General features: G+C 35.7%; 2 protein-coding genes across 9 annotated transcripts in view; both read right to left on the reverse strand.

The window, feature by feature from the left end:
* Positions 1–4314, reverse strand: part of KLC1 (kinesin light chain 1) — a 45276-nt gene extending 40962 nt beyond the window's left edge. For 3 of the 7 annotated variants that reach the window (XM_088149784.1, XM_015887264.3, XM_088149788.1), the window contains exons 1-2: positions 4143–4314; positions 3397–3445 (exon numbers count right to left, since the gene is read on the reverse strand). In XM_088149784.1, coding sequence (XP_088005910.1) covers positions 3397–3401 — 5 coding nt within the window. In that variant the 5' untranslated portion in view covers positions 3402–3445; positions 4143–4314. The remainder of the gene's footprint in view (positions 1–3396; positions 3446–4142) is intronic. The other 4 variants (XM_088149786.1, XM_088149785.1, XM_088149787.1 and 1 more) reach the window with 2 other exon arrangements.
* Positions 4315–15115: 10801 nt separating this feature from the next.
* On the reverse strand, positions 15116–21711 carry COA8 (cytochrome c oxidase assembly factor 8). Of its 2 annotated transcripts, none has more exons than XR_015797679.1 (6): positions 21444–21711; positions 19327–19524; positions 18734–18797; positions 17856–17946; positions 16396–16543; positions 15116–15971 (listed from the first exon to the last, which is right to left on the reverse strand). XR_015797679.1 is itself a non-coding variant. In XM_015887266.3 (6 exons), the coding sequence occupies exons 1-5, from the start codon at positions 21603–21605 to the stop codon at positions 16412–16414; spliced, it is 615 nt and encodes a 204-aa protein (XP_015742752.1). In that variant the 5' UTR covers positions 21606–21707; the 3' UTR covers positions 15116–15971; positions 16396–16411. The 2 variants fall into 2 exon arrangements, 1 of the variants encoding a protein (XP_015742752.1); XM_015887266.3 differs by having other exon boundaries at positions 16396–16511; positions 21444–21707.
* Position 21712: the final 1 nt, after the last annotated feature.

Raw genomic sequence — 21712 nt, forward strand, 5'->3', positions numbered from 1 at the left:
AATTTAGGATGTGCTAAAAGAGGAAAATGGGTACAGAGAAAGAGAAAGAGAAAGAGCATGTGGTCAACCAAATGCTTCCAAGAGAAAGAATACCATGAAAGCTTTATCAGACAGGATAACATGCTCTCATATAATCTTCCATTTCTAGAGGAAAAGTTATTTATCTTTCACACTTCTATCCCATCACAATCAAAAGTTTGTTAGCAGCTTACACAGACTACAAAACCAAATAAAACATCTACGGTACAAGCTTCCATAAAAAAGAAAAAAAACACCAATCATAGGAATACAAATAATAAAACAAGTGAAGGATGGCATGATAAAATCAGGGAAAGGCCCTTGGAAATAACTCCATCTTTAAAAGCTTCTGAAGCATCAACAAGAAGTGGGCTAGCCTGATCTCTACTGGGAGGCTGCTCCATGGGGTTGGCATTGCTACTGAAAAGTAGTGCCTCCTCATCTCAGACCTCCAAGTCTCCTGAAAATGTGATGAGGGCCTGGAGCCTGTGAATGGAATTTTCCATTAAGAGCTAACGCAAGTAGGGACTTCCTAAGAAAAAGGTAAGTTAGAGTCATGTAATGACTAAAGGGGGGAAAGAAACCACAGGTTGACCTAAGACAGAGCTTTAGCATGATTAACATTTAATGCATTTTAAATTTTAAAGTATTTCAGAAGCATTCATACATCAGCCTTGTAAAGTATAGCCAGTATTAAATACTACAAATGGGATATGAGGCTGAAAAAAAGTTTTTTACAAAGTAGCTTTAAATGTCACAGCCCTTATTTTTACAATATAGTACAGTAGCTGCAATTTTGTCTACTTATAATTACCAGCTTTTCAATTAAAAAGGCTTATTTATGTTATCTATAATAATACAAGCTTACAGTATTTTCCAAGAGAGAGTAGAATGTTTATTATATAATTTGAGAATAGTTAAAGAGGAAAAATTATTTTCCAATGAATCACTGGCTCTGCAACAATTTTTAAGGTTAGCTAAAAAAAACAGCCAAAACAAATCCTTATTTCCTGTAATCAGACATCTATTTGCACATCAGTAATTAAACATGGAAAATAGACTGATAAAGAACAATTTTTTTAAAAGATTTCATTACTCAAACTCCTCTACATATTTGCAAGCTTATAAACATGTAACCCTCCTAAGGATAATCTAAACTAAAAGGATTTGACTTGATATAGGTTCTAAAAATTGACCATCAATTTCCCTTCTTTTCCCCCCAAGAAAGGAATTTCAACAGCCCTTTCAGAGAGTTCTGATTCCTATTGCTGTATATGCTGAACTACTTGTTCTGGGCATTAAAATAATCCTGAAATATACAGGAACCACGCTGTCACAATGTATATATTGAGATTCAAAATTAAAATGTGGACATTAAAGTATGGCTTTAAGGCAGATCAAAGAAATGGAGCCAGAAGAGTAGCTGCCTAATCCTCATGTCCAAAGGGAATTCAGCCCACAATAAGAAGCCAGACACTGCATTACAGGGTACAATCTAACATCCCAAGGGCACTGAGGGAAGTAAGAGAAATAAACAGATAAAACAAGAAAGAAAAGGAGAGAGAAGTAGGTGCAGATTTGGTTAGATCCTTATGGGAAACTCCTTAAGCAGAAAATGTAAGCAACCATTTTTAAAAATGCATCTACTATACGCACTATATTATATGCTGATCTTCATTTTATAAATCTCTTCATTTTTTAAAATATTTAGATATGTTCCATTTTCTTGTTAAATATTTAAAGGCTTTCTTTGAGACTGCAAATATTACTCATACACTAATGACCTAGTTTTTCTTAGCCTTCTCATTCTAAACCACATTTGCTTTTCTCTCTGCTTTAATAAATCCACAAATATGATTATTGTTAAAATACTGTTTCACAGTTAAATATTTTTATTTTAATGCTTTCATATGCAACCTACATTTGGTAATTTCAAAAATGTCACATTAATTCTATATATGAATCCTATTTCCAAGTTCATGGAAGGTAGGTAGATTACTGCAATATAGTATAGAAATGTTATTCAATCTCTGACTTCCCAAAAATTGATTGCATTAAATTTTGGCATGTAAGGTTTGCTAAACTGGTATCTGTTAGGGCCACACTATTCAAAGCTTCAAGCCTGATATCTTCTCATGATAGTTTTCATGGTCAGCAATTTGCTTGCTACAATACAGTTACTGGCTTACAACACACTAGGGCTTTGCCTAATGAATCTGTTTGAACATTACTGTTCATGATTCCTCTGTTTATTATTCCATTTAAGACTTATGACTGAAATATTTTTAATCATTATCAGATTTGTTTTAGCAATTTTTGGAAAAAATATTTTCTAAGTAAGATATTTAAATTAGAAATTAAAATATATTAATATTTATTTGGAAAACATTTATTGTTCTATGATTTATTTAATATACACTTTCTTAATTAGCTTACAAAGCCATACTTAATTCCACTTATAACTTATTTGTATAAATGTTTACTTAGACATAATAAAGGCTGAATTCAACAAGGCTTACTCTCAGATAAGCAGATACAAGATTGGAATCTCAGTTTAGTTTTTACTTCAACTTGGTATTAGATGGTTGAGTTTGACTTATAATGCAACAGCTTCCTAAATTTCATTAAATTTCTTCACCCAAACTATTTCATGTTTCCTATTGCAAAAGGAAATGAATACTTCCAGACAGTCCTCTAAAATACATACTGTACATTAGTAGCCTAAAGCAAAAGATGTAGCTTTGCTTTAGCTATTAAAAAAATGATGCTCTATAAATGAATTATTAAATAAGCTGAAATCCATATCAAGATTATCCATCATAATGCACACAGATAATAAGCTTTGCTATAATACATTTTCCCCATCCAAAATCTTCTAGCCATAAAAAGCCTTTTGAAAAATACAATTGATGGCTCTGCCTACAGACTAAAAACACACAAGAATGGAAAACAGAACTGCCACCATTTTTCTTACATCATTTCAGGAAAAAGCAAACACACAAACCCCAGAAATATCTATCTAATTAAGAAAACAAGGGTACAGAATTTAAAAAAGTATTTCTCCAATTTGCCTCTGAAAATTAATATACCTGTATATATATGAAAGTCTCTTATTGTGGGTGTTTCCTTTTTAAAAGAATGCATATTAAGTATATTAAAAAATAGGAGAACTATGTTTTTATAGCTTTATATCAACAGTGATATACATTAAAAAAAATTACCTACAAAATCTGTCTATGTTAGGTAAAGTTGTGAATGATAGACACAAGCTTTTAATTACTTTTTTAAAAAATCTGTAAAACAAACCTGAAGGGATTTTCTAATGCAGAAGAAAAATAGGCCATAATTATACAGATCTGCATATCCCAAGGACCATACCTCATTATTCTACAGATGTCCTCATTCCTGGGTGTTGTCAGGCCCCAAACTGCAACATAAATTGTGAAAAGCAGGGGAGGGAGAGTAAGGACAAGGGGAAAAAGGGGGGGGGGTCAGAGAAACACATCCCCAACAAACAAACCAGTTCCTTCCTCTTCAATCTTCCCTCCTCAATATTTGAACTGGCTATTTTTTCATTTGGAAGAGCAACATCAGCAGCAGAATAAGGCTGGCTGTTGTCATTAGAGATTGGTCCAGGATTTACAGAAGCCTAAATCAGCCTTTTGTTGTAGATGAGTAATTGGCAACAGAAGACACCTTACACTGAATTGCTTTTAAGCTTCCTATTACCTCTTTTTCTGGAAATATTCGATTCTGTTTCCAGATCTGACCTTTTTTCATCTTCTCAGATGCTCTGTTCAACACGCCCCAGTGTTACATTCCTTCTTCCGTTACCCACCCATAACCTACCCACTCCCACACAAGACCTGCTTCTCATCCTCGTTGTTGCTGCTGGTAAGCACCACTTCGCTCCTTCTCCTCTTTGGTGCCTACTCCCAACTACACGTACATACAAACACAGAGCCCTTCCTACAGATGGCGCCCGCAGCTGCCACCGCCTTGGTCAGTTAGTCCATCCTAAGCGATCAGTCTTTCTGATGGGCGGCAGGCCGCCGGCTTCACTTGGTGGCGGAGAAAGGAAAAAGGATGCTAGAAAGGCTGCGGAGGCCCATGCCGATACTTACCCCTGCTATGACTTCACCGCCCAGGTGGAAACACCGGGCTGTCAGTCACGGGGCGGGGGCGACCCCAGCACCGCCACTGACCCTGACACCTCCGTTCTCACGGCCGAGAGACAAATTCTTCCCGGCTTCCCAAGCCTGACTGAGCGGCCTTAGCCCCACCCCTCTCCTCTCCGAAAATGGCGGTCCCTCCCGGCCCACAATTCTGCGCGTGCCCACAGCCATGATGTCACTGGTTCCGAGAAGCAGGGATGCTGGGCGGGCGGAGAGCTGGAAAAGTTAGAGGCACGAGGAAGAATTCGCGAAGGCTTTGCCACAGCACGCATGCGCCAGTCTGCGGGAGGGGAGAAGAATCTGGGGTTTAATTCTGGCCGCCCGATATTCGTAAGTCTCGGTGGCGACAGACGTTGTGATGCATCTGGTAGACGGTGGCTGCGATCATTTCCTCAGGCATTTGTAGGCTACCCAATCATTGTTGTGACGATATAGGCCAGCAAAGAAGACTGATTTGAAATCACCCCGTTAGTTTAGTGACGCTGAAAGATGCTATAAATCTCTAGTGAAGAAATGGACCGATTACGTTTACATTTTTGCGTAATCCTGGTTTATTGACTAAATCACCATTGGTTGGAGTGAATCAAAATCACAGGAATCTCTTTATGGCATACCTCGTATAACATTTGGAGTGTTCTAATATCTTATTAGTGTAAAAGGATTTTTGTCAAAAATATGTAAAGCACTGAATTATTGAAGATACATATTAAATATATGTTAAAAATCTGCTTAAAGACTGAGCAAAAATCAAAAATAGAAAACTTCAAATGTAATTCTCCAAAACAGATTATAGTAAGTTTCTTGTTTCTTTTTGCTTGATGAAGGAAAGCTTGCAGAGATTATGTAATATGCTTATGATTTTAATTCAGAAAATGTGTTTCCAAAATGAATAGATGCCCCTGTGACACCAACTCGTTACATAAATGTAGATGACTCCATTTACCTGGATCTCAATCCACTTCATCCAATACAAGAAGTACTGTATGGCCTTAAGAAAGAATATGGGGGTACATGCTTATATATTTGCTCTTTTCAAAGTGGGAGAAGAGAGGGAAAAGGAATGGTGAATGGTGAAGATAGAATTATGAACAATGACTTCAAAGCAGTAGTTAGATGTGATAACATTTTTACACTGAACTGGTTAATATATATAGTCTGATGGTTGACTTAGAATTAACAAAAAACAAGGATTTTTATCCTAGTACATATGATAACTAGCTCAACAATTTAAGAAAGTGAGTACAGAATCTTTCCCTTCACCATTCCCTGCTAAGAATATTCTTTCTCACATCTAGAACTACTGTACATGCCTATTAAAGAAATGAATTATGATCCACAAACATTTAAGGAATAATTAATTTGTTAATCTTGATGGTGTCACAAAGTTCCTTGCTGTTTCTTTTGCAAACAATACTGCCATCTCTCTAGAAAACATCTCTCTGATGTCTAAGATCCCAGGACTCTTGGTTCACTGTCTTCTCCATTTTAGCTCTCAAATTCCCCAATTCTTCTGAAGTTATTTTAGCAGGCTATTTTTCCCATTAGGCTCTTGCAACACAATGAAGCATTTCATGTCAAATAAAATGCTTTTCATTCAAGAGGGAAATATACAATATATTTAAAAATAAATCTTAGACTACAAAGTTGTACATGTATCTGTGTGTTTACAAATAACAGAAACATTCATTTTGGTGGATATCTGTTCTATTCAATATTTAAGACACTAGCAGGTCAATACAATTCATATGCTCGAGAATAGAAGCACTCCTATTTTTCTTACTGTTTCTGTCCTATGCAGTTATTTTTGAATTGGCACATCCTATGATATCAAGTAGTACCTTGCTGTTTGTAATGCACACTGGTAGTATTGTAGGAATAAGCCTCTTTATATTGATTGGAAACAAAAACCTGGCTTCTGTAAAGGATTTATTTCTTTTATTTATTTCATAGATTTATATAGCCACCCATCTTAAATATATGGATGGCTATATAAAACTGAGATAAATAAATACAGCGTAATGACTGTACCATCATGACACAGCAAACATGAATTAAGGCATATGGTTTATGGTGCACTCAGTGTAGTTTTATACCTGACCCCACAGGGAAGGTGAAAGTGGGAAATTTCAGACTGAAGAACAATCAAATCTAATCACATTTTTCAAATATATGAAGGGCTGTTACATAGATCGGTGGTTGGCAGAAGTTGATTTATAGATTTCTGACCCCAAATTTTAGCACAAGTGATCACTCCCATTCTACCCCAAATTAAGCTGCTGAAATTAAGAAAAATGGTGCAATAAGTAGAGGCCTTTGATGTGAAAATATTGCCTTTTCATTTTTGTTCTTAACAAAATACCTAGGCTCAAAGGCATCTTGTTCTTTAGTTCAAAGCAAATATTTTACACATCTGGCTGGGTGGATCTTGAGATTCTAATAAACAACTATCTAATTACATTTTAGTCTCGCTTCTTGTATATACTTAGCCTTCATAGTTAGGTGATTGTCATTGCGTCATGTGAATCCAGAAAATTGGCTTTAATAAATACGGTTAACCATGACTGAAGTAAACATGTTTTGGTAAGGCAAAATAAGCATGGTTTGGTTTGGGACATAGGCATCCAGGAAGAACAAAGGACAAAACATCATAACACAAACCACATCACTTACATACTTGTGTTTGAAATTTGGATGCATATACAAAAGAGTAAGGTTAATATTGTGATGTCACAACACATTTTGTTTTTTCAATCATCATGGTTTATACCAGATGCCTATGATTTGGGGTTATGTTGTATGAACTGAGACCTTGTGGTTGTAAGCCATTGTTTATTAACATAATATTTTTTAAAAAAGATAAAGACTCCCTTACGTCAACCTTGACTCCTAATGATGGATGTAATTTTCTTGGCCATCATGGATTAATGCATTATCTGAACTAAGCCAGTATGTTCAGGTAGAGCCCCTGAATCAAAGCTGTCCAAGCAAGAGAGAAGAAAAATAGCAAGGGAGAAGGCAGGCAGGCAAGCAGGCAGGATTTCTGACAGCTTCCCACTAGCAAAGTCAATGGGGAATAAGCTGCTCACACTCCCACTGCTTTTTTGCCCACCAATGGTCATTCTGTTTTTCTGTTTAGGTAAGGAAATATCTCTGAAATGATGACCAAGTGGGTCACAGGTTGTCTAATATTATGCTAATTTTTTTTTTTTAAACACGGTTTGTTGAACCACCTATTGGCTGGGTTCACAGAACTTTCAATGACAGAAAATATGGTATATAAATCACCCTGGCTGGATTCTATTACTGTACATATTAAATCAAAACCAAACCAACCACACTAAGATTGTGTGAACTTGAGAATCTAAAAGCATAAATAATATATTTAAAACCAAAATAATGCAAGATTGAGCCCCTTTGTGGCCAGAGGAAAAAATATTATTTCTAGCAAATCCTGTAGCCATCCATTCCAAATATTTCTTTAGCACATAAAGATGTTGGGCTTCTTTCAGATTATTTTAGGCTATGTTGTTGCTGCTGCTGTTTACATTATGTTGTAGGGACCACTGTATTATATAGCCCCAAGCAACTATGAAGAATTAAAATGAATGATAGATGTTTCTGAATCTAAATGCAAAAGGTTGGCGCTTGACCTTACTGAATATTAAGTAAGGAGATATTGGTGTCTAATAGAGTGAGAGATCTGCGTAGTTCCCATCTTGAGGGTGTTCCAGGAATCTTTAAAAAACAGGTTATTCTCCCAGGCCTTGTGGTCAGGTGGTTCTGGAGCCAGTATCGATTGTGTTTATCTAGTATATGTAGTGTATTTTGTCCAGATGTACATGGTCCCTTCTGTTGTTTTTATTGTTGCATTTTAAAGTAAAAGATTCTCACAGTCATGCAGCCTTTACATCTAATAAAATATAAATTCATATATGAATACTAACACACAATAAAATCGTAACATTATTGGATGGTTTTAAAGAATGTAAAATACATTTAAAAAAAACAGGACAGCGTTACACTCTTTCTTTCATTCATTAGGCAGATGATGGGATCCTATAAATAAATTCTTTTTATAGGATCCCATAATCTGCCTTTTGTTTACCACAGTTTTATAGGAATCTACACAAAAAGATGCCTGTTTGTATAGATTCCTATAAAACTGTTGTAAAAAGAAAAAAATCCAGTTTTAAACCTCAATCACATATACTCAGTGCTGATGCAAAAGTAAGTAGCAATCTGGACTGCATGGCTTTGTGTAGGGCAACATATGTAGGAGTTTAACACAGCCTCTTCTAAAGTGGAGGAAAATATTGTTGAAAATTATCAATTTTTCCTGCCAATCTACCAGGTTATACTAATGTGTGATTTTACAGCTAAATATTATTTTAGGCAAAATAGATTGGATGTGACAACCATGTTTGGGTTTTGTGAAACTGATTGGAGTCACACATTAAAGTAAACCATATTTTCTTTCAACCATTGTTAAAATAAGCGTATGGTGGTATTCATATAAATACCAAATCTGAGCTTGACTCGAGGTTGCCTTTACCCTAGGTATACAGGGTGTACTAAAAGTGAATCCAGAAAATTGACAGTTTATTATATAAATTATGTTAAATGTTCAAATTGGTTGCCATTTTCTTCTAAACCCTTACTTGTTTGATGCGTGATCTTTGAACATTCCTCAGTAACATTTTCTCTGAAAAAAAAAATTAATATATCATATTGTGATTGGCCCATGGGGCCTGACATTTGGTATACCTTTTATGTATGGTACATAATTTATATTTATATTATCCGCTCTTTTTCTCACAGAAATTCACTTCATTCTCCTTTTAAATGACTTCTCCCTCTAGTACGTAAATGTCTGTTTTAAAGGTTATTTTAGAAATTCCTATGGCTTGCTTGCCTTCTGCTTTTTTTATTAAGTTATTTGTTGTCTTTCGATAACACCTGCCTGCCAAAGTGGCTGGCATTACAACCTGCCAGCAACCTGAAGGTCACAAGGGAATATTTCACTGTTGCCTTGGAAGGTAACTTGGGATTATTTCAAAAATAACTGAAACAATGGAAATATACCAAAGAAGCACAAACATGCACACTACATTCCACAATCTTACCTTTCGTTAAGTGGAAAAAATAAATAATAAAGTCAGCTTTGTTTGTATTACAAAGCTTGGGGAATGGGGTGGATCAAAAAACATTTAGGAGTTAATCGTGGATACATGATATGACTCAGCAGACAATAGAGTTTATTCTACTAAATCACCAACCAGACTTCTCTGGAGTAAAATTTCTAGGAAGAAAAATTGGACTCCTTGCAAGTTTATATTCATATTAGATTTCATGAATCATCTCAGTATCTATATAGAACTCCAAATATGCTCATACTATTATTGCTGTCTTGCTGCTACTTTTTACAGACTTGTCTGCTGTTCTGCAAGAATATCTGGCTGACTCCTTATGTGCAGGAAAAGCAAATAAAAGCTTATTCCTCTGGGATGCTGGCAAAGATTGCAGGTGCATATGGCACGTCTTTGAAAGAGATTCCTCTTGTCTTAGAGCTATTAAAAGCTTACTTAAACAATTTCTTTCCCCTTTGTCTCCTATAGTGAACTGTAAAACATTAATATTACATTTATGTTGTGGTAGACATCTAGAGTGTGGCCCCTTCGATCCCATCCCCCCATTTCCTTTCATCTTTTTAACATCTATGTTGTCACACTCAAAAGATTGCTGCTGAGAGGCATGAAGGTCATCTGTATAAGCTGTTTAATGTTATATAGCAGATATAAGAATACTTTACAGCACCTACACCTGGAGTCCACAAGATATGATCCAGCCCCATCTTCCTGTGTAAAAGGCAAAGCCTTCGAGGCCTTCCCATGTACAAGGCAAGATACATTTTTTGACCATAATTGGCTGATACTCTTTTCAGGGAAACCTATGACTTACAGTTCTTATTCTGTATGGCAAGTACGAGACATAACAGTTAACCTTCTCTGATACACTGTTCTGTGTTATTCCTGTTCTTGTACAATTTACTCACCTTTATTTGTGAATGCCAATAATGACGTTCAGAAATACAACAGTTATTATGAACGATCCAACAAATAGGGGAGAGGGCAAGGAAATAACTTGTCACAGCAAAACGTGGAGGAATTTGGTTTATGCTTTCTGTCATGTGCATGGCAAAACGCCTTACCTCTGCCTGAAAGAGAAGATAACTAACTCAGCCTCCAAAACAGGAAGGAAATACTGGCTCAAATTATTTGTCCTTCTAGGTAGTCCAAGAAAAACATTGAGGTCAGGAAATGACTGCTAGGATTTAATATATTTTGTCTGAACGTACACTTAATATATAATTAGTGATACTTCTGATTTTGGTAGAGATGTATAATGAAGTACTTTTCAAATAATTCAATAAAGATATGCTAAACAGACCACTGTTGTCGGCTAGTGGCTATAACTGGTATGAATTCTCTTCTGGAAGAAATCACATTTTGTAAGGCAGAGACAATGTATTTCTCCTGGGCTTCATCTGCTTTGGGCTTACTCTGTATACAGGGTTTATGCAAGAAAATCTTGTAATCTCAGGATTACATGGACTATTTTTATTTTTGATTCTAGGGTAGATTACTCAGCAGATGACAGCACTAAGTCAACTTTGGCTGTGGCTCAGAAACTAAGCAGGGTCAAGTCTAGTTACTACTTGGATAGGAGACTGCCAGGACTGTAAACTAGATTGGAAAGTAAAACAAACAAAAAATCCTGGATGAAGGCTGCAGCAAAATAATTTTGTATTTTTCCCAATAAAATTATGTAATTGTGTTCATGTATTTGCAAGATGAAAGACGTCTTCACCTTTAGGCCAACTGAGCATGTTGAGAGAAGTTTCCAGACATTCTTTAAAACAATACAGGTATTGTACTATACACATTACACACACACATGCATAGTTGATACTGAGTGCTGTTTTTTTTTTAAATCATATTGCCAAAAAAAATAATAAATCTAGCATAAGGAAACATTACATACCAGTAACCTATCCATAATTACCTGGGAGTAAGAGCCACTGAATTCAGTGGGATTTACTAGAGAGTAAGCATAGAATTATGCTTGCTGAGCATCTTTTTCAGTGAACCTGTCTATTTGTGTATATGTTGTGAGTGGAAATGTCTGAGAGTCTGGGTACGAGATGACTTTTTCATCACGTATGGGAATCAATTAATTTTACAAATGTAGTACCCTGTTTTGCAGGCAATACATTTTAATAATTATTATTGAACTATTTTTTTTTTTTGTCCTGCCCCTGTCATTTTTTGGGATTGTGACCTCTGGACACTGCATAAAAGTACTTACGCTCCTATATACAGGCAGACATTTACAAGTTTATCACACACATTTACTAGAAAAGGTGACATCTTTAGGAATTGGGTTTAGTAACAAGATGAAAAAGCTAGGTATTGCACATTATTTTTGTATATTTATAATCTTTCGTCTATTTAATCTTCCTTCTGGTGGGGGTTATTTAAAGTCAGAGTCATTTTATTTTTAAGCAATATGTGTATGTTAAAAAAACTAGCAAATTGGAACAATGCCTGTTATTAGAATCCACAGAGGATATAATTTACAAATGCTTATGCTGTAAGAATTTTGTTAGTCTTTAAATTTGATTTTACTGATTTTGATGGAATAGATAAACTAACACTATGACCCCTCTATATTCAAGGTATCTTCACTCTAAAAATTCCACTATACTAATATCAGATGTGTAGCTTGAAACACATGCCATAAAAAAACATTCCAGTAATAAGATTTCATGGCATGACTGGACAGCAGCATCCAACGGTGTTTCTCAAACTTGGAATAGCAACTTCAAGATGTGTGGACTTCAACTCCCAGAATTCCCCAGCTAGCATGGCTGGCTGGGGGATTCTGGGGGTTGAAGTCCACACAACTTGAAGTTGCCAGGTTTGAGAAACACTGATCTACAAGACGGTCATCTCACAATTCTGCTGATTTTTCAGAACAGTACTGATGTACCGTCTGACTCAAATCAATTAAAAAAAAACTGCACTTGGTGCACACTGCACTTGTGGATAAGTAAGCGAACTATACACTTTAGAATCTCTATGGATCACACCACCATTATTATTAATGGTGCAGAGTACAATTTCCATACCAAAACCAGTTGGATTCATAGAGCAATTTTCTTCTAGATTCAATTCCAGGCTCAACAAAGTGATATCTGAGGCCAAATGACATCTGTGCTGTCTCACTTAGTAGCAGGAAATTGGGAGAAATGGGTACAGAATGGTCATGAACGATCCTTTTCAGATATTCTTTTTTTATTTGGAAATGAGACATCCAATGGGTTAGAAATTGGAAGTGGGGATGCTGGTAATGTAAAAATTGAAATACTAAAACAATAATAGAATTAAACAGTGTCAATTAAAACACTGACAATAATAAGTTATGAAGGCACCCTTCATTTTTTACATGATTAAAAATACTCTGGTTTATTAAATACTCATTCTGTAATAGACAGTTGCAGTCACACAGAGACATCCATAAGAGCTTTTAATGTAGCCTTAATCAGCCTCTTCATTCCCGTTCATCCTCCTCTTTTATTCTAGTGAAACGAACACTTCGATGGAGAGATCCAATGAATAGCAGGAAATAAAATACATGCTTGGAATGTAATAACCATTTCCAATCAGATTAAACATCATGTAGAATTATAAGCTACATAAGCATTACTAAACTGTTTCCTCATAGAACACACAATCTTACTGAAAAATACTAGACAGACAATTTTTAAAGAAATATTTAACCTCAACTGGAAAACAAACATTTATTATTTCTATAGAGAGTCATTGTCAGTTATACTTCCTTCATTTGGTTTGGACAAGAGAACTATGACAGCTGCAGAATTGTTCAGAAAAATCCATTCAGCAGTCTGTATAACTGAATGTATGATACAGTATCAGTAATTATAATGCAGAAGCTGCTCAGATCAGAATTATCTTTCTGCCACAAACATAGTTTTGATGAATCACCGTTCTAATACAATTGCTTAAATAATACCTATTTGGGACAATACCTCATGGTTACAAAAGAATGCAAGATTCGGAGATTCAAGAATTATGCAGCAGGCAATTGAAAAAAAAAAGAAAATAAGGAAAATAATGGGGCAAAAAACAAATGAAGTCTTTTTTAAAAACCAACTTGCCAGTGAAAAGTTCATGAAACTTAAGTTCATGAGCAGTTCTGTAACTGAGTTTGTCCAACAAAAATTGCCATGTACAGTACTGACTTTTTCTTATGGCCAATGGTTGCTTTGGGGAGGCGTGCACGCATATACAGCATGTATGTGCAGGTGAGCCAATCCCCTATTCGAGCTGGAGCCACTAGCATCCTCTAAAAATCTGCTCCAGAGGGGTATAAAATCAGCCAGACCAAATTATTAGAATACTTAGTGGCTGCAGGGGATGGGATGGATAGCAGAAGTTGCTTCCACCTGCCTACTTGTTTCCTTTGTTAGAGGAAATGCCTTCTATGAATAGAAGCAACCTTTCCATATGTGGAATGAATGCAAAGTCTGAATCCATTAGCAGTACTGATCTATGCAAAATCCTTCCTGGCTTTCTATTCAGCCAGGAACTAATCTCAGGGAGCCTGCTTTCAAAATAAATCAATGAGAGTCAATTTCTCAAATGCCATGAGCAAATCATTATATGTAAGACATGCCATATATATTTTGAGCTGAGGGACAGAGGCTGCTGTTTCCATTAAATTAACACAATCTATCACATGTATATTAAACAGGCATCTACTGGATGTGCCAGTTGATGAATAAAGGTAATATTTATTTTAAGATTAGATAGGCAAATACAGATGATCTGTTGTAAAGTGATGAAAGCAATAGCCACCGTACCAGTCCTCCTGAGAAGCCACTTCATCAGACTTTGCCTCTCCCCAACCAAAGGAAGGAAGGAAGGAGATCTATATAAAATCAAGCACTGATGCTACAGCGTTCTTATCATCCCATCCCTTTTTTCCCCTTCTTATATCTTTTTTTCAGATTGTAAATTTCAGTCTCTAAACCATCTGTTTTTATTGATCAATGTGCCACACTGGGAGCACTTCTACCAGAGGTATTATTTTCCCCTTTTTTTAAGTTTGAAGTTAATATTGTTTCACTAATAGTGTTGTCTGTATTTATACTTCCTTTTTATTTCATTTAGAATAATATTTTTAAAATCTTACAAAATACAATATTTTTAAAATCTTACAAAGAGATTCCATTAATATGACTTTGCATTATAGAAGAATCAGCTTTTTCTAGAATGAATAATACTCATTGAGTATAGCTCCTTTCATCATTCATGAGATTAAAAAATAAATACTCCAAATTCTCCATTTGGAGAAGCATATTGTTCTTCACATTCTATTAAATACAGCATTAATTCCAAACTCATCTTAAAATATTTCAGTCATTTAGCAATTGATGATGTGTAGAAAAGGCAAAAAGACTGGACAATGTTGGTAAAGCAGATCATCTGGATCTTGCTGCCAACCCATTTCACTCTGTATTTCCCTGGGGTCCAGGCTGCAGATCCAACACTCCTAAGTACAAATATTTTGATGGGTGTTCATCTGCAGCCAGCTGATTCCTTGTCTCAGAACCAGCCCAGGCAGGTTGCAGGGTGGCGTCTGGGGTGTCTTGTGGGGCAGGTCTGGGATTTCTATTTCTCAGGTCCTTGGACCTGTCCATCTCAAAATGTTCCCCCTGCCTCATCTTAGCATGTGTTGTTAGCATCCACTCTTCAGCCTTTTAGCAAGACATTCTGTATAGACAGTAGACCCTTATTTTGGTCACTACTTTTTGAATGATGTAAAGCAGGACACAGCAATTCATACACAGCAACAAAAGTCTTTACTAGAAGGACCATTCCTAGGTTACAAACGTTGCACAGTTAATCATGACATAAATTAAGCAATTACAGTATCGTGTTCACGCATTATATTGCTGGTATCCATACGCATGATGAGTTCCATGGAAAAATATTACATCCCTTATTTTGATTATTGATAGTTGATACAGTATTAACAAATTTCCAGTCTTTCATAACAAAAGAATCAAGATGACTAAGTATTAAGATGCTCTATGAGCATCAAGTCCCTGAAATATGCAGCATTCTTGTATGTAATATTAATCATTTTTATATTCAGATATTGAGATAGAGTAAGAGCAACTGCAGTGGAAGGAAAACAATTCAACTAGATTCAGTAAGGGGAAATTTGAAATTACACTTTATGAATGAAGTGTAATGTGTATGTTTACAAAGTTCAATGCCATTTTCTCCACTGTTGTTTAACATTTTGATGAAGCACTGGGCATGATCCTAAGTTGGAGGAATGGGTATCATATCTACGATGATTCCCCAGTCTACCTCACTATTCCATCCTTATCCTTGTGTTGCCTAATCATTCTTTAATTGTCTTTTGATTTATTGTTCTGATGCTGCAATTTGGGGGGTTTGGTTATTGGTTTTAGACAGTTCTGTTATGATTGTTTATTGTTTGTTATTTTATAGTTTTCTGACTGTTATATATTGATTCTGTTTGTTAACCATTGCTGTTGGATGGGAGCATCTGGTATATAAATGAACAAATTAAATAAATTAAATCTGTATAAAAATACACCAGAATGCTTTGATGTAATTTAGGACAGAAGATCAATTCTCAGTTTCATCTTTGGTTAACACACTAAAAAGAGAGAGAAGAGAGAGAAATTAGACTAATTAACTTGGGCATGCTTAAAATATAACTATCTTAATACACAGGGCCACTAAGCTAATGCAAGAAACACAACTGGATTTTATCTAAAAAGAAAATTAGGACATTTCCTTCAATATGATATTATACTGATTATTTTCAGTAAGCCTTAAGTGAAATTGGCACATATACTTAATTTAAACCTCCCCCCCAAAAGAAGCATGTTCTTCTACAGAACGGCAGAAGCTGCTACTTAACTGACGGGGTGATTTTTTAGAAACTTGTCAGCTTTAAATTAGTATAACGCTATAAATGTAAATAGTAGCTGATGACTCTGCATGCGTGCACCCTGAAACATAGGTTTTGGCGGCTGTGTTTTTAAACGTCAAAGCTGCAATTTAAGAGTCAACTTTACCCAACAATGCTGCTGGTTAGTTTGCAATCCATTTCGGTCCAAATTTCTTCCAAGCTTTTTCAAATGCTACTTGTCCCATGAGGAATGTGATGGCAAAATTCCGTTTGTACCATTCCCTACCGAGGGAACACAGCAAGAACAGCATCATCTTGAAATAATTATTAAAGAAGAGTAAAAGACTTAGACAAACCTTCCTTTCTCTTTGTGTAATTAAAGCAAAACCTAACAAATCTATAGTGTTGGAAGTGCCTTTCCAGAAAAGTATGCTACTCTGCATTACACGAAGTGGTTTATGTGCAAAAACATATGCTGCATGATTTCAGACCAATTTTTATTTATTTACTTAGCCTAACATGCTGCTGTAGTTTGAAAAGGTCTCTTTTAAAAAGCCTATATAAACTGCAATACTATAATGAGATATTATGAGTGAATATTTTCATTATGCAGTGAAAAAAGAACTAGGTTCAGAGACATCCTAGTATTTCTGAAAGGAGTTTCTAACTCTGTACAGATTCATCAAAAAGTCAAAGTTAGGGTCCTCTTTTGAATGCCTTGCATAGCCCTAGCACATATAACTTCACTATGTTAACCATTTATTAAATTAATACAAAGGAATATTATCTGTATTAATATTTGCTAATACAGATAAATTATTTTATTACTTTTTCCTGATAGATTTTTATCTCTTTAAATATTGTCTACAGTTACTGTTTTTTTGCTTTTTCATTTTGTTGGCTGTCTTGGAAATGTATTTTTTAAAATAGGATAACTGCGTCTAAAAGAGCAGCTATACTTACGTGTATTCAAAAATGTTTACTTAAGTTCATCTGGATTTCCCTCCGACTATGTACAGAGCTATAATACAGTAAATGCTATACTAATATGTCCAGGAAAATTATATTGCTTCAATATTTAATGCTACTCTTATTGCTCCCAGTCTTTGTCCTATTAAATTAAAACTGTGGATAGGATTATATCTTTTTAGTCTTAATATGGTGCCTCATGTAGCCATACTGTATGCAAATAATGATTAAAATCCAGATTCTTAATGATGTAATGAACTTGTACAATATATTCAGGATTGCATCATCTTACCTGGAAGTAAACTAAGTGTGCAAATTACTTCAGCCTAAATCTATAATTTTATGCACATTTATCTGCACATCTCAGTGAATACAATTAAGTGTTTTAAGGCTTCAAGGGATCTGCCTCAGGGCCTTCTATTATCAGTAAGACAGAAGAAACAGTCAATGGGGAAGGATTAGGAATACAGAAAGAACAATGCAGATTGGTAAATGAGTGGATGGCAACAGAGAAACAGGTATAAAGTCAGCTTGTGATTTGGAAACAGATTCCCAAAAATTATTAAATAAATTGGTTTTAAAGAAAGTAATAAAAGGGAAGGGTAGAACTGATTTGAAAAATAAGGAGAGAAAACTATCCTGAAAAGTATATCTCACCTATTGTAGTATACATTTTTTTTTAAGTTTTTACTTAAGAAATCTTTGTAAAATTCAGCCATTTCTTCTGCAGTCAGTGATGCTTTCTGACCTGAAAGGAAAACAAAATCACAATCTACATATCAGGAAAACTTCTTAAACATAACAGTTACTTTCTTTGTTATTTATTATGACAAGTTTCATATCAAACTGAAGCTGAAGCCAGGATATCCGTATTTATGAATTTCTGGTTACATAGTATCTCTCACTCTTCTATGCACAGACAACCCTCCACAAAGTAGTTGTGAAGTATATAAAGGTGATCTTCTTCATAATATTATTTTAAGGATGTTCACATTAAAGATCTGTATGAACCTTGTAAATTAGAAATGCTATATGAATTACAAGCAGTAGTATTAGTAATAACTGGTTAAACAAATAATAGAGTACTAAGTGGAGAAACAAAATTCTTCCTTTATCACCAAGAATCACTCCAAATTCACAGAAAATTACAGATTTCTTCTAGGCTTCTCTGTAACTAAACTTTAATTATATTATTTCTTATCATGGGTTCTCTCTCTATCTTGTAAGTTTACTGCCAAGGAGTGAAGACTCTTATTCCAAAAATACCTTTTCTGCAATAGCATCTGTTTTAAACTATTAAAGGAATTTGAGGATTAGAGACACGGTAAGGATATAAAGTTTTAGCAAAGCTATTCCAAATAATACCCCAAGCCATCTTTGTTTTGGCTTTATTGAAAATATTCATATATGCACCGTTTCTTTGCTCAAAAGTATAAATATTTGACCTAGAATACATTCTAAGATTTAAAATCCACAAGTAATCTAAATCATCTAAGAATGTATACAGTACTGAATGGCAGAACTAATGATCTAACCTTTTTCATCTCTTGGCTGTATACCTTTGGCTTTCAGTCTAGAACAAACAAATTCTTCTTTTTCCTGAAATAGGATTCAATAATATTATAATACAGTGGTTCTTAATATATTGATATCATCTTATAAGCGATTATTATCAGTCATAAGAGTTTATGACTGCAAAATCCACTCCATCAAATATTTTAACTGATGGGGTAGATTATCTTCAAAACAATTAGAGACTACTGTATCTTGTAAATAAGCAATTCTGTAACAGAAAATTCAACAGCTGTCTATTTATCTTGATGTGACTGTTAAACTGAGAGGGCACCCTACTTAAGACTAACATATTTGCACAGCAATACTTCCCCCTACAAAAGAAAAATACATTGGATCTAGGTTATGATAAACTGTTGATTTAAGTTTATTATAGTAAGACTTCATAATTTGTATTGGAAAAATTTAGAAATAAAAATTTATTGTTAAAAATAGCATAATAAATATAAAAGATGAATTACATATAAACAGTTGAACAATAGCGTTGCCTCAAAGCAGAATTCCCTACAATCATTAAAAAAAGCCCCAGTGCCACCAACAGGTTTTACATTTCTACCTTTCTAAATGATATATTTTGATTTGCCCAGAATTCTTGATTCCAAGCCTGGGTTTCCTGCCTAAGTTCTCTCAGTCTTCGTTCCAATGAAGATTCATGTTTAGGAACATAAAATATTACTGGTCGAAGGTTTGAACATTGATCAGGAGGTCCAATCCAATCACAGCAAGAATCTGAAGGTGGGTGAAAACTTGAAACCTTAACAAAAGAGGGGGAGGGGTTAATAATACAAAGCATCAGAAACTATTTCAACATTATATTGTCCAAATGAAAGAGGCAGGATATACAAACAATTATAAAGGTGAGATAAGTCTAGACAACATTTTAAAGAATTACATCTAACGTTCAGCAAAATTCAGTCTTATGTCTATCTTGTAGCTTAGCACACATCACGTAGGACAGTGGTGGTGGAATGAAGAAATGGTCGGAACAAATAATTTAAAAAAAATAAAAGAATGCCAGCAAATTAAAACATAGAAAAAGAGAAGTAAAAGAGACAATTGAAACTGGCAATCTATGGAATGCACATAATTTCCCAAATTCCATACTTAAGATGCTCAAATTTTCCTTTTTTCATGATGAAAAACAGATGTGATAGTTGTAATATGCCTCCACAAGATTTAATATCTCTAGTTTGTCCTTAATCCCCCACACTCCCAAATGTTCAGTTCCAACCCATGACATCATGCATCACTGAACATCCCCATTATAATTTTCAAAACTATAAATTTCCTTCTTTTAACCTGAAGGCCTCAGCTGAAAAAACTGACCTGCCCATAAGGGAGTAGCTCAGTAGGAAAAAAGAAAATAAACTACAAAAGAGGACACCACAAAGGTGTAAAGTTAATGCAGGACCGATAAGCCAAAGTAATTGTAATTTTAACTGTTTGTAATTTTAACTGCAGAGGAGTTGTGGGGATATTAAAATCATTTTATAAGCTGCCCTTCAAAATAGTTTTTCCAGGCAACTTGTAATATTCTAAAATCATGATTTAAAATTAAGACTAACCTAACATGGCAAAAAAAAATGCGAAAGTTTTTTTGAAGATAAATGTTAAAATACTTTAACAATAGAATCACAGAGTTGGAAGCAACAAAATAGTCATTGAATCTTACTCCTAGCTTGAAAGATAACGAAGTAGGTACTAGACATGCCTCACCAGGAACAGCATTCCAGATCAAGGGGGCCACTACTGAGGAGGCAGCGGCATTTGTGGGGAAGGGTGTCAAAACAAGCCAGATATTGGAGTTGATGCTGTGATGCAAGCTCCATTGCTTTATACACACATGTACAAAAGAAGGCAGGGCTTAGATTATGATGCCATGTCCACCGTGCCACAGACACCACAGATGCCACAGTGAGAAGATGTGCTGCATGTCATTTCTTGCCAAACCTCAACATGGGGCAGGATGATCTAAAGGTCTGGGTAGGAATATATAGGAAGAAGCATTCTTTAGGCAGTCCCAAAATATGAAGGGATTTAGGAGTTAAAATCAATTTCTCAGATTGAAACCACGATGATGATGAAGTGTATGTTCAGTCCCAGGCGGTTCTCTTGCTGTCACAGTTTCCAAGCTGTCTTCAAGATCAGTTCTACATACAATACCAAGCTGTAATCTAGGTGAGCAGTCACCAGAGCACTGATTACTAAAGCCAGCCTAACTAGTAAACGCTGTGTTGCACGGAAGGCACTTCTTTTATGAAAAAGGAATCTCGGATCAGCAAAAGGTGCAATATGATTCTTTTATTTCACAAAAAGAAAACCAAAAGCAATATACCAGAATGCACAGGTTATACACCGTCCCTCGTCCAGGATAAGAGGTAATTCCAAGCAGCTTCCTTCATTGCGTTACATCGTGATTTGCTTAACAAGATTTGTTGAATAAATCACAATTGCCTGGATTTACAGAACACTCAAAGACAAAAGCAATTAATCAGATCATAGTTAAATCTTGTGCTATGTGAACCCAGCCACCGCTTCTCCGACAGCAGAAAGCAACCCGATGCCCTCTCATAGTCGCGTCCCATCGTCTACGCCGGCTGGGGATGATGCGAAGGGAAGCCTGAAACTTTGGTAGGCACCCGGTTACCTACCCCCTTATTTCCTCCTCGTTACCTTTCTCTTGGGAGGCGAGGGCGCGCTCTCCCTCTTGGGGTCTTCGGCGTGCGAGGAGCCTCCGGGGGCTGAGGACGAGAAAAACCTGCAGCCGGAGCAGCTCGAGACCAGGCACGGGCGCCCGCCCGCGGAGCCCAGAAACACTCGGCTCCTCACGGCCATCGCTATCCTCGACACAACCAGGGCGAGGACGAAACCGACGGCCGACGCTGCCCGCAGCCGTGAAAACGGAGCGCGCCCGCTGCTTTACGGCAACGTCGCGAAAGGCC

This window comes from Python bivittatus, unplaced genomic scaffold, assembly GCF_059951505.1.
Source record: "Python bivittatus isolate LINGU-HERP-01145 unplaced genomic scaffold, Pbiv_v1 ctg000580_np1212, whole genome shotgun sequence".
Lineage (NCBI taxonomy): Eukaryota > Metazoa > Chordata > Lepidosauria > Squamata > Pythonidae > Python > Python bivittatus.

Bases quoted from the DNA above. Each gene is read 5' to 3' on its own strand.
- COA8 (XM_015887266.3), bottom strand. From the start codon at position 21,605: ATGGCCGTGAGGAGCCGAGTGTTTCTGGGCTCCGCGGGCGGGCGCCCG. The intron at 19,525-21,443 runs GTAACGAGGAGG...TCTTTTGTTAAG, and splicing joins CCTCGCCTCCCAAGAGAAAG to GTTTCAAGTTTTCACCCACC. The intron at 16,512-17,855 runs GTGAGATATACT...TTCCCTCGGTAG, and splicing joins AAAAATGTATACTACAATAG to GGAATGGTACAAACGGAATT.